At 43.4% G+C, this 16,871-nt stretch overlaps 1 protein-coding gene across 2 annotated transcripts in view; it reads right to left on the bottom strand.

The window, feature by feature from the left end:
- The window catches only part of DOCK1 (dedicator of cytokinesis 1), a 273,275-nt gene that overhangs the window by 39,245 nt on the left and 217,159 nt on the right, over positions 1 to 16,871 (bottom strand). For both annotated transcript variants that reach the window (XM_068198299.1, XM_068198300.1), the window contains exons 37-40: positions 16,116 to 16,206; positions 12,202 to 12,321; positions 2,947 to 3,036; positions 407 to 511 (exon numbers count right to left, since the gene is read on the bottom strand). In XM_068198299.1, coding sequence (XP_068054400.1) covers positions 407 to 511; positions 2,947 to 3,036; positions 12,202 to 12,321; positions 16,116 to 16,206 — 406 coding nt within the window. The remainder of the gene's footprint in view (positions 1 to 406; positions 512 to 2,946; positions 3,037 to 12,201; positions 12,322 to 16,115; positions 16,207 to 16,871) is intronic.

The following is a 16,871-nucleotide window of genomic DNA, read 5'->3' as shown; positions in this document are numbered from 1 at the left end:
ATAGTCAACTTCATTTTAGTGACAGTGCTGGAAAGGACACTCACCTGAGAACATGGTCACATACAAAAGGCTTCTCTACCATGCTTATATATCTATTATATATATAAAAATATATATTAACCTGCCAGGCAAAAATGTCACTGTTTCAGATGGTTATGACCCTGAGTGATGGACTGGGTCATTTATCTTCATTTCTAGTAATACCCTGAAGAAACAGAAAGTACTGAATATGTTTGAAGACAAAGTTTTTCTACTAAAATTCAACTATTCCATCTAAGAAACCAGAAAGGAAAAAACAGTGTTTGTTTTGTACACCTAAAAAACACTTGTCATTGTCAGGCAGGTTTCTCCAAGCCAGGGGAAATTTCCAGAGCAAGAAAAATCTCTGGAAACAGGTGACACTTACCCTTATGAATGTTGGGAATCCCTGGCCATAGTATCCAACAGCAAAATAATCTGGTTTTGGTCGTATCACCTTCACAATGTTTTCATAGAACTGGGCTTGTTTTCTCTGCAAAATAAGCAGGAGGGACTTGAATGACCTGAGCTTTTAGGAGATTCTTTATACTTAAGATCTTGTATGCATCTCTAAATTGAAGATATTTCATACCCCTGTTTTTCCTTACCTCTATATCAGATTCATGGCAATATTTGGAAATACCAGGCTCTGTAGCCATGATTTTTCTACTCATCATGGTGAATTTGACTGTTCCCTAAGGAATATCTCAATTTTGATGAATGTCACCTTATCATGGTGAACCTCACTGCTCCATATCCAATATCTCAATTTTGATGGACCTCATATTGGTGAACTTCACTGCTCCATATCCAATATCTCAATTTTGAGGGCCCTCATCTTGATGAACGTCACTGCTCCATATCCAATATCTCAATTTTGATGAACTCCAGTATCTCAACTGATGAACTTCATCACTGTGAACCTTACTGTTCCAAATCCAATATCTCAATTTTGATGGACCTCATCTTGGTGAATCTCCCTGATTCATATCCAATATTTCACTGGCAGGGAAGGTCAGGAATTTGCAAGGCTATCTGAAATTCCAGTTGTGACACTTCTGACACCAAAACACCGGAAGGATGAAGCTGCACACAGCTCATCCCAATGGTGCTGACTGGTCAGTTTTGGGCTCTTACAACTCATTACAGTTTTCTACTACTTCTCTTCCATATTTACAACCATGAATTTGCATATGGAAAGCAGGCAGTTGAGAATTGCAGGAAAATGTAAATGTTGGAATAAAACACACGCATGTCAGACGCCATCTGCTTTCGACGCCGAGTTCCTCTTTATCTCTAATGATGAAATAATAGCAAATGAGCAGCTTCAGAAGATCTGTTCATTAACTTATTTTTAGTCTATTATTTCTGCAAAGAGAATGACTTTTGATCTGGGGGGAGGTTTAGTGCTGCTCCCACGCGACAGATAACAGTACCAAGACTACAAAGACCCAGATCTGCCGAGTATTTCTCAGCTTGTCTGGAGCAAAACTATTTTGTCATTTGTGAATTGTCTTAGTGGCTAATATTTAATATTGCTTGAAGAAAAGAGACAAGAGGGAGAATAGAAAGAACAAAAAACTTTTAAAATTTATTGTAGGAGAAAAAAAAAGAGTTGTTCCACAGCAGCAATGAGAAAATCTGCTGGGGTATGTGAGACCTGACTCATACGGGAGAGTGAATTTTAATCTCTGTCTTGTGAGGGAAATGCACACCAGGACTAATTCTGTGACATCTCATCTCTTGGCTGATGAGCAGATAAACTCAATTGTCTGACGTGAGGATTGGAAATTCTGTGTCTCCCTTCTTAGAAGAGAGAGAAACTCCATGGAAATATCCAAGGCCAGGTTGGACAGGGCTTGGAACAACCTGGGACAGTGGAAGGTGCCCCTGCCCATGGCAAAGTGGGTGGAACTCGATGAGCTTTAAGGTCCTCCCAACCCAAATCATTCAATCACTCTGTGATCATTGGCTACAACGAATAAAGTGCAAATTCCAACTTCTCCTTCAAAATGGATCCAGTAGGATGACTGAAGAGTGGCTGCATCTGTGACAAACCTGTTCACGTTCCCATGTGCAAGCAAAAAGGAGATGGAAAATTAAAACTGAGGGACTTGGAGGGTAGCCACCCCCTGGCGAATAATCACATCTGACAACCGTTTCTAGTTGAGGAACAATCCTACCCAGTTCCTTTTATACTGAAATGAAGAATATGCTGTGCCCACCCCACCCGGAGCAGTGAGCTGGGGCTGTGTGCAGCTGAGTTCAACACTGCAGGAATGCCCAGCTCAGACACACTGGGATAAAGAAAACAGATAAATAATTCAAAGAAACTGAGGAAAATGTACTCTGAGTGCAAAAGCAAAAGGGATCAAAAACTTTAGAGTCGAGAATTTTCAGAAACAAACTGGAATCACATCCCAACTCCTGTGGAAATGGCTGGACCTGAGGAGGGACATTGACAGCTGCCATTTATCTCTTTGGAAGAGAACAGGAGGAAAAAAATGGTGCAGGAATAATGAATGGGTAACGTCAGGGCAAAAATAACTGACTGGAGACATGAATGCTTGGGGATTATTCATACCTAAAAAAAGAAATGTGAATATAGAAAGACACTTGAGAGAGAATGGGGATTTTTTTTCCATGTCCCCATTTATATTTAAATTCAAAATTTCCTTTTATACCCCAAATAAATCAGCTTAGCATTACTGAAATGTTTTTCTTTCAGCTAAAAAAAAAATAAATTCGATGTTTTTCAGACAATCCAGTGGTAGCCAGTTAATTGACACCGGTCCAACAAAACCAATATGGGTATTTATTTCTGAATTTTACTGTCATTGCTATAGTATTTTTTATATAATTTTAAAAGCTTAGAAATTCAACTCTGAAATAAATTATTGCAGAGTCTATGTCATTAAAAAAACCTACCAGCAGTTCACTGAGTTGTTCATAATCAAACATTTCATTTTCATACTGTTCTGCAAGTTCTTTACCCAAGGCAATGGCCTCTTCCCACATCTGTTGGACAAAAAATCACAAAACAAAAAAAAGAAGCTGAATTACATACCTTGGTTAAACATCAACACTAGAATTAAATAAATCTGAATAAAGCAACCAAATGAATTGTGTCACATGCCTGAAAACACTGAGCATCTGATGTGCCAAAGAGCTGTGCTGGGGTTGTAAATGTCTCAATTAATGGAATCATGGAATTGTTGAGGCTGGAAAAGCCCTCCAAGTTCACTGAGTTCAACCATTCCCAGCACTGCCAAGGCCACCACTGCCCCATGTCCCCAAGTGCCACAAGCACATGGATTTTACATCCTTCCAGGGATGGGCACTCCAAACCTCCCTGGGCAGCTGTGCCAGGGCTGGGCAGCTCTTTCCATGAGGAAATTGTTCCCAATATCCACCCTGCCCCTCCCCTGGCCCAGCCTGAGGCCGTTCCCTCTCCTCCTGTCCCTGTTCCCAGGAGCACAGCCCGACCCCCCGGCTTTCCCCTCCTGTCAGGAGCTGTGCAGATCCACAAGGTCCCCCCTGATCCCCCTTTTCTCCAGGCTCCAGCCCCTTCCCAGCTCCCTCAGCCCCTCCTGGTGCTCTGATCCCTTCCCTGGACACACTCCAGCCCCTCAATGACTTTTTTATCATTGATGGGCCCAAAACTTGACACAGGATTGGAGATGGCTCAGCAGAGCCTGTACAGAGTGACACTCCCTGCCCTGGTCCTGCTCCACACCATTTTTAACACAACCCAGGTGCCATCAGCCTTCTTGGCTTGGTGGCACTCAAGGTGATCTGCTCCGTGACCTTCCCTGGCACAGGATGCAAATTTACTGGATCCCAACCAAGTCAAATGATCAAAGCTTCAGAAGTGAAATGATTCCTGCCAGCCCATCCAGTAATGTGTAAACACAGCCTGTCCACAAAGACACCCAGGACCTAAGGCTTCGGAGCAAAGCTGGTGATTGATTATATTTCATAATCACCTCTCTCTCCCTCTAATATCTGTAATCTGTATTAGACAGGACAGGCAATTTGCAGATATTGCTTTGAACAAATACTCATTATATCTCCATTGGTTCTTCTTCTTCTTGTTCCTCAACCATGAAATTCAGCCACTGTCTCAAGTGACCCAAAGAAATTTAACAATATCCTTCAGCTCCTCAGAAGGCAACAATCTTAATGAGGAGCAGCAAGAATGGTTTTAAATGTGCATTTTTCATTTGTTTTTTCCACTCCAAAGATAAAGAACCACTCAAACCCAAAAATATGCTTAAATTAGCACACCAGGCTCTCTAAGATCAAACGTGATGATCTACCTCTGCTGCTGAAATTTGGTTGGCATTGCTGACCTCACTTTATTATAAAAATGAGTTTCGGAATAAGTTAGAAATGCAGATTTTGTCAGTCTTCATCTTAAATTTAAATCCTCTGGCCACACCACCTCATTCTCCTCTCAGCATCAGGCCACACATTCCTCGCCCTTGTGGAATCCTGAGGGGATGCAGCAGCCAAGAGCAGGTGGATGGAGGAGGGATGAGGGAAAGGCTGAACACATAATTCCCCATTTTTCCCTAAAAACATCCACCTTTGGGGACAGGGAGTTTGGGATGAAGCACCACAACTTCCAAAGATGGTGGGAGGTGGATGCTGGGGAGAGAAGAGGAATAGTGACCTGGAGAAACTTTCACAACAACTGATCCCTGCATCCATCCCATAAAAATCCCTCAATCCCATCCTCTTCAAAGCACTCTGCAAATAAGAGATATTTTACACACCAAAACCCAGAAGTTCCCCAAACCACACAAATGGAATTCCACACTCAATGCCCCAAAATCAGTGCCAGGTGAATTCTATTTGTCTACTGATCTGCAAGTTGAAATTGCATTTCTTAGTTTATCAGGAAAACTTGGAAAAAATAAGACTTTTAGGAAAATTCCTAGTTCTAGATGCTGATTTGAAAAATAAGAATAAAACATTAAGGATGAATCCTCAGCAAGTCTTCATGTGGAGCATGCCAATGTCACAAAAAGCAAGATGGGTCCTATTGGTTCACTGGCCATCCCTGCTTCTCTCTGGAAAAAGGGAGCCAATTTTCAAGGGGAGGGATGGACTGGAAGGTTGTCCTGGCAAACAGAGTGGGAATGGCTGGAAAGCAGCAGCCTGGAGAGGCAGGGAGCTGCTGATGGTGCAGGAGATGAGGAAATGCAGAGCGAAAAACATGGCAGATCACAGTGAGAAAGGAGAGAGATTCCTGCCCTCCAAGTAAAGACAAAATAAGGGCTGAAAACTGCACTGTGGGGCTGAGCAAGGGGAAAGGAGCTTCTGAGTCCTGCACAAACCAGCTGGGATGATGTCTGGACAAAGTGGTGACCTAATTCAAGATAAAAAAGCTATGAATGCTCACAAGGAGCAGAATCTGGTTCTTCATTAACCTTTCCCTGCAGCTCCTCGTGATATTCGACCCCTCCTCTTGATTTTACATATTTCTCCAACAAGGTTCAGAATGTTATTTACCTAGGGAAGAGGATTGGAATGAGCATGAGTTGCCTCATGTTTGTAAAGTGCCTTGAAGGTGAAAAACGCATCAGAAGGACTAATTACAATCACAGTAATGAGGGATCACGTCTGCAGGAAATTACAAGGCAGCCTCAACGCTCTGCAACGCAGTTTTTGCAAATGGAAGGATCTGAATGTTTTTATCCATATTATGGATCTAATCTAGCATGATGATACAGAGCATGTTTTTATTTTTAAACAAAAATTAACATGAATTTAAGAGTAAAGGCACAGTTGCAGAAAAAGGAGGGCGTTTTCACACACCAAGCTGAGTCAATTTTGACTCAGAAGGGCAATACAGCACCAATTTATAGGAACTGAACTAATATTCAGGTGTTTGTTAAAACAGCAAGTGAAAGCTTTCAAAGTCACTTAACCTTCCCTCATTTTGAGAGCCATTTTCTTCTGAACTTCAGTCATCCATAACTTGTGCATATTTTCATTGCAAAGACAACAGTGTGACCATCACTTCCCTTGCCCTGGTTCCCTGTTTGTGTCTTCCAGATTTAACCAGTCCCTCTCCAAAATGAGACTGGAAATAAACTGAAGCCTAGATCATTTTTGATTTGCATCTGTAAACAAACTCCCTTGGTTCTTCCCACTGACTCCTGGATGAGCACAGATGTGTTCCCAAACCACGTCTGGGAATGCAGAAGGTTTAGGTGGGTAGGTTTAGATGGGATATTGGGAAGAAATACTTCCCTGTGAGGGTGGGCAGGCCCTGGCCCAGGGTGCCCTGAGAAGCTCTGGCTCCCCCTGGATCCCTGGAAGTGTCCCAGGCCAGGCTGGAGGAACCTGGGAGAATTGACATCCTTGCTTGTGGTGGGGTGGGACCAGGTGACCTTTAAAAGTCCTTCCCAACCCAAACCAGTCAGTGATTCTGAAAGCAGACACACTCTGCCTACACATCACTGCCTATAGGTACCACAGCACTGCCACTGATTAAATAACAACTTTAGCAGAATTAAATCTCCTTTGATTTTTTTTCACCTTCCCACCCTTGTCTGTGAACACCATAAACACATCGGAACAGAGGCTGCTTCCACTGCACCTCCTCTAGCCTGAACAAAGTCTTTAGATGTTACTGAATATTAATATTAATAATGGATTCTGTAAATGTTCCAGAGCCTGAAAAATGAGTCCTCAAATTAAATGTGATCCAGATTTAGTTCCTGTGCAACCGACAATAATCACATAATCCTTGCGTTCTTCCTAGCAAGGAAGTGGAGATGAACAGGAGAAAACCAGACCAGGGAATCACACCAGAATGATTTGGGTTAAAGATCATCTCCTTCCACCCCTGCCATGGCAGGGACACCCTCCACTGTCCCAGGCTGCTCCAGCCTGGCCTTGGGCACTGCCAGGGATCCAGGGACAGCCACAGCTGCTCTGGGCACCCTGTGCCAGGGCCTTGCACCCTCCCAGGGAACAATTCCTGCCCAATGTCCCACCTAAATCTACCCACTTTCACCTCAGAGCCATTCCCTGTGTCCTGCCCCTCCATGCCTTGTCCCCAGTCCCTCTCCAGCTCTCCTGGAGCCCTTTAGGCCCTGCAAGGGGCTCTGAGCTCTCCCCGGAGCTTCTCCTATCCAGGTTAAACAATCCCAGCCCTCTCCACAGAGCAGCTTCAATTAGAACATTTGTTTCTGGCTTAAGTTACTGGAATTCTTTTAAAGTTTCTCTAAAAGTCAGTTTACAAGTTCTCCTGATGACATGGTGTCACATTATCTTAATGGAACACTTTCAAGAGCGTACTGAAAATCTATCATACTGCAAATACACAATAAAAAGGGAGAAAGGGGAAAAGATTCTTTCCATTTTTTCTAACTAATTTCCACTTTCCACTCTGTCTAACTAATCCCTCTCCAGCCAAGACGTCTGTCTAAGAGAAAAAGCACCCAGGTTTTGTTTCTACTGCCTCTTCAAAACCTCACTGTGCTCCAGCATCTCTGGAATTCCCAACTGTCCAGTTGTTCCTTCAGAGGAACAACGAGAACTTGGATTATGGAACTCAATTGCTTGAGTGGAGAGAGCCCTGAACTCCTGAGGCCCAGGAGTCCACAGAATCACTAAGATTGGAAAAGACTTCCGAGATCATCAACCATCACCTTGTTAAACAATAAATCCTGTCCTCAGGTGTCAAATCCATACATTTTTTGAACAATTCCAGGGATGGGGACTGCACCACTGCCCTGGGCAGCCTGTTCCTCTGCTTGTCACCCCTTTCCATGAAGAAACTTTTCCTAATATCCAACATAAACTTCCCCTGGTGCAACCTGAGGCTATTTCCTGAACTACCTGGCTTTTCCCTTGTGCAGCTGCACCACAACACCTCCAACATGACAGAAAACCAACCTAAAACTGGAGATTTTTCCACCATTTTCAAACAAACAGGGACCCCGTGTCTCACACCCCCTGCACAACCCTCTGAAAATTCAGCTGTTTGCTCCAGAGCCAATTTATTCAGGTGAGGACAGCAGGGCTGTGGCCCAGGATCCTGATAAATGAAATCTATATTCTTGAAGGTCAGTAACTCCCAATCTGCTGCCTCGCAGATTTCCTGCCTTGGAAACTTTCCCAGCTTTGCCCAGGACATGGCAAGTCTTCTGGAGAAATGAGTTGTACAGGGAGCTCCTACACAGGATTTGTACGAGGTACAACTCATTAAAGGGAGAAACAATTTATCTGGAGAGGGTACCAGGGAGAGAGGCTGCTGGTAGTGGAAGGAAAATGCTTCTTTCATACTCAGGGGGTAAGAAAAATGTGCAGAGCCTAAATTTAGTTGTGTAGACATGAGCTGCAAATTGTTATGGGCAAGACTTTGCAGATGCAGGAGGTCTTTTTTAGGGAAAACCCAGTGATTTAATTTATTTTTCAAGCTGGATTGCTTGTTGGCCAGAAAGAACTACAGCATCCAATTTAGTTTTTGAGGTTAATAGCAGCAAAGGAGGATCTCAGGGTATTTCTGAGCTCCTGCAGAGTTAATGGTCAGGAGCAGTGAAATAGTCTGGGGTAAGAATATTGTGGTGCCACATTCTGATGTGTGAGCAACTTTCTAAGCTGGTTAAATTTCAGGTAGTGTTAATTAACCAGCATGAATGCTTAATATTTTAAATAAAATGCTAGACCACAGCATTTCTCTATTGTTAGCACTGCATTCAATATACAGCCAGGATGGAAACTCTTTAAATAAATAAATAAATATATTCATTTGGAACATGGTCAGACTTTGTATCCTCCCTCTCCCAAGACTCTCTGTCCTTCCCAGCTCTCAGGACAGCTCTGGGGCTGAGCTGGCCACGAGCCTCACACAGATTTTTGGCAGACAGGTGAATTTTACCACTCACTTGTTAAGAGGGAAGAAAAAGCCATCTGATGTCATCCCATGAGCCAGAAAAAAAGGCCTTTTAAGCCAAAGCATGGCATTTGCTGTATAATTTCAGATATTTTTCTGTTCTGTGGCTGCTGTAAAACAGTAAAAGCTTTTTTTTTGGAGGAGGAGGGGAGAAAGGAGGAGCAGAAATAAATGAGCAGTGTGCATTTGTTTAGTTTTTTCTCCTCAGGACCAACATTTTCAATTTACGGAGGAGCAGAGGAAAACCTGTCCTGATTTATGGGCAGCAGCTTCACCAGCAATCCTCAGCACGTGGCTGTTCCCACATTTCAGCAGGCAGGAACAGGAATGCTGCTGCTTCCCTTGTGGCTCCACAAACAAACCTGGTCTAAACCAGGACCTCATCTTTGCCAAGGAGCATTCCCTGGATTCAGGAGCTCATCAGCATTGATTTCCATCAGCTCCTTCCCACAGGAAAAATGTCAGCCCTTCCCCCATCCCTTCAGTCCCATCACTATTTCCCTTCTCTCCTTGGGATATTCTAACCCAAGGATCTCCAGTAAAGTCCCTGCATTAAGGGCTTTGTTGGAAATCACGAAGCTTCAGGAAAACACAGAGAGAGCATCCTTTGAGAGCAGTTCAAAGGATGGGTCAGACTGCTGGGATAAGCCTGAGGATCAGGATTTTAAGGGCAAAAGCCAAGAGAGATGGAGAGGAGACTGGAAAGTGCAGTGCAGAGAAGAAGAATGATCTAGGAGAGAAAAGGATCCCTATACCAGGGGAACAACTTTCCTTTTGGAAAGAAGGAGCTTAGCAAAGGAATGAAGAGCATAACTAATCAGGAATCAAATCCATAAAGTAGAACAACTGCAAAATGCAAAAGTTGTTTCTGAAAAATGCTCCTTCCCTAAGGGTGTAAGTTGTACTTCAGCTTCATAAAAAGTTGGTTTAAGGACCAAAAGTCAAACAGAGGTAAAAAACCAAACGTGCTAAGAGTAACAGATTAAAAACAGAAATTAAAATGAGGAATCCTAAATGGACCCTGAACTCCAAGTACCAGGGATACTCTGGTGAGGGCCAGCATTTTGTTCTCAGCCCACGTGAGGTGTCACAGTCCTGCCTTCAGGGTAAGTCCACACTCCCTTTTCCTCACTTACAAATCTCTCAGGCACTTCTGGGCCAGAAGTGAAGTGCTCACCTCGTTCCAGCATGTGAGTGGAGGACTAAATCTAAATTCATGAACGCCCATGAATGCCAATATTTAAGGGATAAGCCTCATGGTTGGCTTTCAATAGACAAGGAAATTGTGAAATCCCTTGGGAAATTACTCTGTCAAGAGAAAGGGATCCTGATTTTTGAGAGGCTGAACTACACCAGCCTTTAAAAATAAAACCCCAAAGTTTTAAACCCAATTTTAGGAAATCCCTCTGCTCCATTTCTTCTACACAATGTTTCTAACTCCCACATCTCCCTCCCTTCCCAAATGCACAGCTTCCCATCAGACAGGTTGGGGTGGGAGAGGCACAGGCTCACAACTTGAAAACAAAACTTCTGAGCTTCTGGAAAAGCCTGGGGTGTCTGCACAGCTGCCCAGTGCTGGTGACCTTCTTCTGACACCTCTTGTAAACTTAACGGGAAGGGAAATCAAACAAGTGGGATCTGGAGTGAACTGCCAGGCAGGGACCCAGCTGGGTGATTATGGCACCAAAAAAGCAGGAATTGGTTTGGGCATGGGTTCAGTGTCCCAGAAATGCACAGCAAAAGCTGTTTCAGGTGTTTTGCTGATCATGGAGAGCTAAAGCAGCTGCTGGGCTACATTTGCAAACTGCTCAAGGAATTCAGGAAGTTGATTTAACTTAATGTCAGAACATCCCAAATGAGAGGATTACCTTCAATCTACACTGGAAACCTCCACTTGGAGCTTCCTGACATTTGCAAAATCACACAAGATGAATATTCTCAGTGTATATTGATTTTTTTATTTCCCTTTCCATGGAGTAATATGAAAAATTATCACCAGCTTGAGTGACCAGAAAATGAGAGAAGGAATATCTGTAAGTAGGAAAGAGCAGTTTGGAAATAAATCATCTCCTCACACACACAGAAATCCCACAGGAGTCCTGGCACTTGAGTTCTGCACAGAACTGGTGCTCTGCAGAACAATCCCAAGTGCCTAGACACCAGGAAGGACCAACAGGAAGCCATAAAGACAAACAAAATAAAATAAAACAACATAAAACCAACAAAATAAAAACAGGCAACTCCTGGTTTTCCTTCCAGACAGGAATGTAGGATTAAAATAAGCTTTAAAATCAGCTGTGACCCTCATTCCAACGAGATTCTTCTCATTCACCCAGGAAAAACTTTTTGGGCAGCAGGAGCTGTCCCCAGGTCACCTCCAGCAGCCCCAGCCCCAAACAGCCACTTGTACACCACTCCAGAATTATATTTTTACAACTTTTGTCCCAGTCCAGAATTACAATTTTTACCCCAGTCCAGAACTACAACTTTTAGCATCATTCATTAATGACTTTTAAGTACTGCATTACTTTAAGATAAGCTATAAAATTTGACTTTTTAAGCAACATTTTAAACAAAATTATAGAAATTATAGTTCCCATCAAATTTATTCTAGGATTTTAATCTGATTCTGCCAAAAACTCACCTGGAAAGGATGGGCTGGCTGGATAATATTCTAATTCTACCAGAAAACGCCACTTCTGTTTACTTTTAAACCCCAGGTTTACACTTCTGAAGTGTTCTGACAAAGAGATTCCTACTTCTATACTTGAATATTTCGTGCCTGAAATATCCAAACACTGATCCATCCCTGTCTTCCACATTAACCCCCTTCCTCTCCAACACCAAGCAATGCCAAATGCAATTTCCTTCTGCATTAAAAGATGCAATTGCCATGAAATATCCTCATCCCAGGATATTTATGCTATGAACCACAGACAACCAGGCCCTGAGGGAATTATTTTTGTGTACATGAGGAAAAACAAGGGGAGCTGAAGGATTCTGTTAGCTCCTGTAACTGCCAGAAAAAGTCCTCCAAATTACATGCATCACTTTTTTATTTACTCCCTGGCATCATATGCCCATATATTTACCCTTAAAAGATGAGTTATAAATGTACCATTGATTTCTTTTGACTTTTTTTTTTGTAATATCATTATCAGTAACTGCTTCCTGAAGGTCACTGGATGCAAACTATGTTTACTATTAAATTTATAAGTTTGAGAGAAAAGCAATGAAATACATTTGCTCTTTATTTCTTCCCTTTTTACCTTGCCCTTGTCAAAGTAATGGATAATTTCTTGATAGAGCTGATCTTTCAGCTGTCCTTGAGTAGCAGCTTGGTATCCATCCCGCTGGGTAAGATGTGCTGCACATGCTTCTTCTGACCACTAAATCACACAAAAAAAGGGGAAAAGTGAAAGCAAATCCAAAGCTGTGAGTCCTGAAGTGAAATAAAAGAGAGGGGCTTTATTTAAGGGAGTGGTACTGCAGTTAATGCACCAACAAAGGTTTTTTTCACAGCTGTGTCCTTTGCTTCCTTGGGCACAAGAAGCATTTATCTGGATGCTGTAATTGGAGGCTAATTACATCCATCAGCTGGAAGGGAGCTTCTGGAGGTGGCTTCCTCTTCTCGGTGAGTTTGATGAGGGTGACCTTGGCCTGCTGATGGGCCCAGCCCACTGGGGACACAATGAACACTTCACTTAATGGGAGAGCAACCCCGGAGCCCAGATCCATCAGCACAAAGGTGATGCCTCAGGTTTCAGCTTTTCTATTTTTCAGGTTCTGTGCTGCTTTAGTGTGTGGGTCTGGGCTTCGTATCAGGGATGATGGTGAGCTCTCTGCACAGAGCAGGGAGACAAAACAATTCCTGCTCCAGCTGGGCACCAAGGACAAATGATCCAAATCTCAGGCCCAGGAGCACAAACAACGTGGGCTGGAGAGAGGAAAACAAGCAGGATGGGACTGCATGGGCTAAAGCTGGAATGGGACAATGAACTCCAGTGTGCCAATGGAGCAGAGCTGATCACAGTGAGAGCCCCCGGGAGCGCTCGTGCATTCTGGGACCATTTGGGTTCATCTTGGGTGCAGCCCTGGCTGGGCTCTGGTGCTGCCCAAGGTGGATCCATGGAGGAGATCCTTTGAATAAATCCCTGCTTTATTCTTTAGCTCTGTCCAGCCTCTGCTCCAGGGCAGCCTGCACAAGGCATCATTGGGAAGAGGTGCAGGCAGGGAAATGAGATGGCTCCAACTCACTGAGGATCTCTGGAGGCAGGGAAAACATAATTAACTTTATCCAGCCTGCCTGCAATTAACAGCTCTGCCTCTTCCAGCAAATGCCTGATGGATCAAGGGAAGGTGTCAATCATAGGAATCATGGAATGGTTTGGGTTGGAAGGGAGCTTGAAGCCCATCCCATCCCATCCCATCCCATCCCATCCCATCCCATCCCATCCCATCCCATCCCATCCCATCCCATCCCACCTCTGCCATGGCAGGGACACCTTCCACTGTCCCAGGCTGCTCCAAACCCCATCCAATCTGGCCTTGGGCACTGCCAGGGATCCAGGGGCAGCCACAACTTCTCTGAGCAACTCCCAGATTCATTTCCAGAATTACTGATACTTTACCTCCTATATATATATTATTAAATTTCACCCAATCACTTCCTGATTTGGCCAAAATATTTGTGTTTGGGTCCTGCAGACACCTCTGACAGCTTTGTTCTGAACTCTCTTTCTGAGCAATACAAACCTGCTGGAGCCTGCAATGTGATGGATTTTTTTTCAGCATGCCAAGAGCTGCTATCTTCTGTTAGTTTTGAACACCTCAATTTTGAGAAAAAAGGTTTGAAAACACAACAAAAGTCTCTTTTCTTGAGTAAAGTCTCTTCTCTTGAGTGTGCTTTGTCAGCTTGCAGTAATTTGGCCTCTCTCGCTCCCCAGACAGAGCCTTCTTGCAGATTTGAAGGTGAAATTCTCACACACTCTCTGTCTTGCCCTCAATGTGATCCCATTAAAATCCGTGGGATGAAATATCTGCCCGTGATGAGTGTCATTGAAAATCCTGTCCCGAGGCTTGACAGAAAAACTCAATTGCTCACTTACACACCCCCCAATACTGCGGCTTCTCAGGCAACACTGAACTCCTCCCTCCACCAAGGGCTGCAGGAGCAGGGACTGAGGTAGAGATTGATACACTTTTTATAATAAAGTAATTCCAGCCTCTAATGAAATTATATTTACAAACAAACATCCACTCTGGGATGAAAGCCTGTGACAAATCCTACCCTGGCATCTACTATCCATTTGCATTAGAAGGAGAGAAAAATGGTTCTTTCTTCCCATGGAGTTCTTCCACTGAATTCAAAGGAGCACATGAAGTGAGACACTCACCTGCTCTCTGAACACACTCCCTGAGAAAAGCCACAACTGGCTAAACTCTAATTTGAGGTCACAGGAATTAAATTGTCTAGTCCAAGTCATGCCAGGTGAAGTCTGAGTGAGGTTTTATGGCATGGTTTATTCCATCACTTATTCAGGAACACAGCCCCATGGAAGGGAATGAATCCTTCATCCTGTCTAAAAGCTTCATCCATGTGAAGTGGGCACAGTGCTTTGGCACTCCAGATGAATCTTTGAGATGTTTCCTTGTGTAATAACCCTCTAATGATTTTAAAATACAGTAAATACATTTCAGAGTGCCTTAATTTAAATTGCACATGTACACTCTGTACCATATTTAGTCTTTTTATGGCTTGGATGCAGTTTACTCAGCTCTGAAGTACGAATAATTCTCAGTGCATCCACCAGAAGGATCTCATTTAACACCTTCCCCTTTTCAACTTTTCAAAATAGATATTTGACGCTCACACTTTGCTGGGGATTGCTGAAATTAAGGCCAGGGTTGCCAAGAACAGTTGGCTGCTGAGGATGAGCTCCATTTCCTGGATGAAGAGGGGCACCGTGAGCACAGCAGGGTGCAGTCACACAATCCCAGGTGCCTTTGGGTGGGAAGGGACCTTAAAGCCCACCTGGTTCCATCCCCTGCCATGGGAAGGGAAACTTTCCCTGGACCAGGAGGCTGCAATGCACTTGCCATTGGAATGGGCAGGAGATCAAGGGGAAAATGAAATTCTCATTTATCTGTCCCTGACTCTGTGCTCCTGGGGGAGGGTTGTGTCCTTGGGGGAAGTGGAAAGAGATCCAGCACTCCCTGGGGAAGAAAGATTTCACTGCAGGTTATGAAATGTGAGGAAGACAAACAGGACTAAATCAAACTCTTCCAAAAGCTCTAATTCTTATCACACTGAGATTTTTACTTTTCCCATTAACTGCTTTTCAAAATTAAAACATAAACCTAGGAATTAAGTGATGATTCAGCTGTATTAAATGTGATTTCACCACACAAGTGTCTGCTGGCAAGAGCAGCATCTTCCTAAGTGATAACCAGGAGAGCAAAGTGGATACCTGCTCCCACATTTGTGACATCAGCCCGTAAAAAAGCTGCATGTTAGAGACAACACCTTCTCTCCAGAATGTCTGCAGGAGATTAATGCCTCTGAAGTACAGCTTCACTCCATTTCTGGCTGGCAGTGCATAGTGTTAAACACTCAAATGCTTTATTTCAGGCACTTTCTGCAGGTAACATATTATTTGTGCATATTGCAGGCTACACCAAACATTCCTTGAAGAGGAGCAATATTGTTGTGCCTCTTCAAATGTGCTATAAACAGGGTAACACTGCATGACAATTATCTGCACCTTTTAAAGGCATGACCTTGGAAAGAAGGCCATTTGAATCTCTCTGCAATTTTCTGAAATCAGTTACAGACACCCAAGAGCACTCGAGCAGGGGCTCCAGCACTCCTTGCACAAAAGATCTGTGGAGAGCTCATTTACTAAAATATCTGGTTGGAGGCTTTCACATATTGTACAGTCTGGATATTTGCAATTTGGACTTTGTGGTGCTGACTTGACCACATTCCCTTCACTCCAGCTCAAGATCCACCTCTGCCATCCAGCAAAGTGCTGCTTTTCTCTGGGGATGAATTCCACGTGCAAAAGAGAAACCAGCACAGAGCTGTTCATCAGCTTCAAGTGCAGATGTTCTGAGTGACAAACACTCCCCTGGCTGGCTGCTGCTGGCATTTCCCAGACTTGGGATGTGTTTTGGGGTTTACCTTGAGGAGCTTTGCGTGCAGGAGTAAGGTGTAGGCAGCCTCTGTGTAGTTGTCACACTCCTTGTGCAGGTCACACAGCTTGTACAGGTACCTGCCAGCAACAGAAGCAATGGCTCTTAAAAAGAGTGGGTTTAAGATGTTACTCAATCATTTATTTTGAAGATTACAAGGGTTCAAGTCTATCTTCAAACAAGTAAATATTTGTGGGATTGGTTAAAGCTCCCATTTCAGTGTGCTGACAACATTTAGGACCATTTGCATTTCCACTGTGCTGGTTTTAAGGGACACTCAGGGAATCAAGGGATTATTAAGGTTGGAAAAGTCCTCCAGGACTGAGTCCCATCTTTGACTGAACACCACAAGAATGACTTGTGGTGAGTAATAAACCCAATCCAGATTTTGTGCAAGACAGAGCACTTTTACAGTTCAGCTATGGGGACAGGAATAAGTTTCATTCTTTAACTTCAGTATCATCACACCTCTGGCGGGGGATTCTCTTCATTTGGTTGATGATTTTTACACTGACAGTTAAAAAAAATCCCCACAAAACCATTAAAAATTGTATTTTGAAAAAAAGCCAGTGAAAATCCTTTCAAGTCTGATATTCATTATAAGCTTGTTAACACAAGTTGAAGAGAATTTGGCTGGGGGTTTGACAGTGAGAGACAATTTGTCTTTATAGAGATGCTGAACGGGGCAGACCTAAATAAAAAAATGTAACTTCATGTGTTTGTCCACAGTTATCAATCCTGCCAT

The sequence above is a fragment of the Anomalospiza imberbis genome, chromosome 8, assembly GCF_031753505.1.
Source record: "Anomalospiza imberbis isolate Cuckoo-Finch-1a 21T00152 chromosome 8, ASM3175350v1, whole genome shotgun sequence".
NCBI lineage: Eukaryota > Metazoa > Chordata > Aves > Passeriformes > Viduidae > Anomalospiza > Anomalospiza imberbis.
The sequence above is the reverse complement of the archived record's forward strand: the minus strand, read 5'-3'. Positions and strand labels throughout refer to the sequence as shown.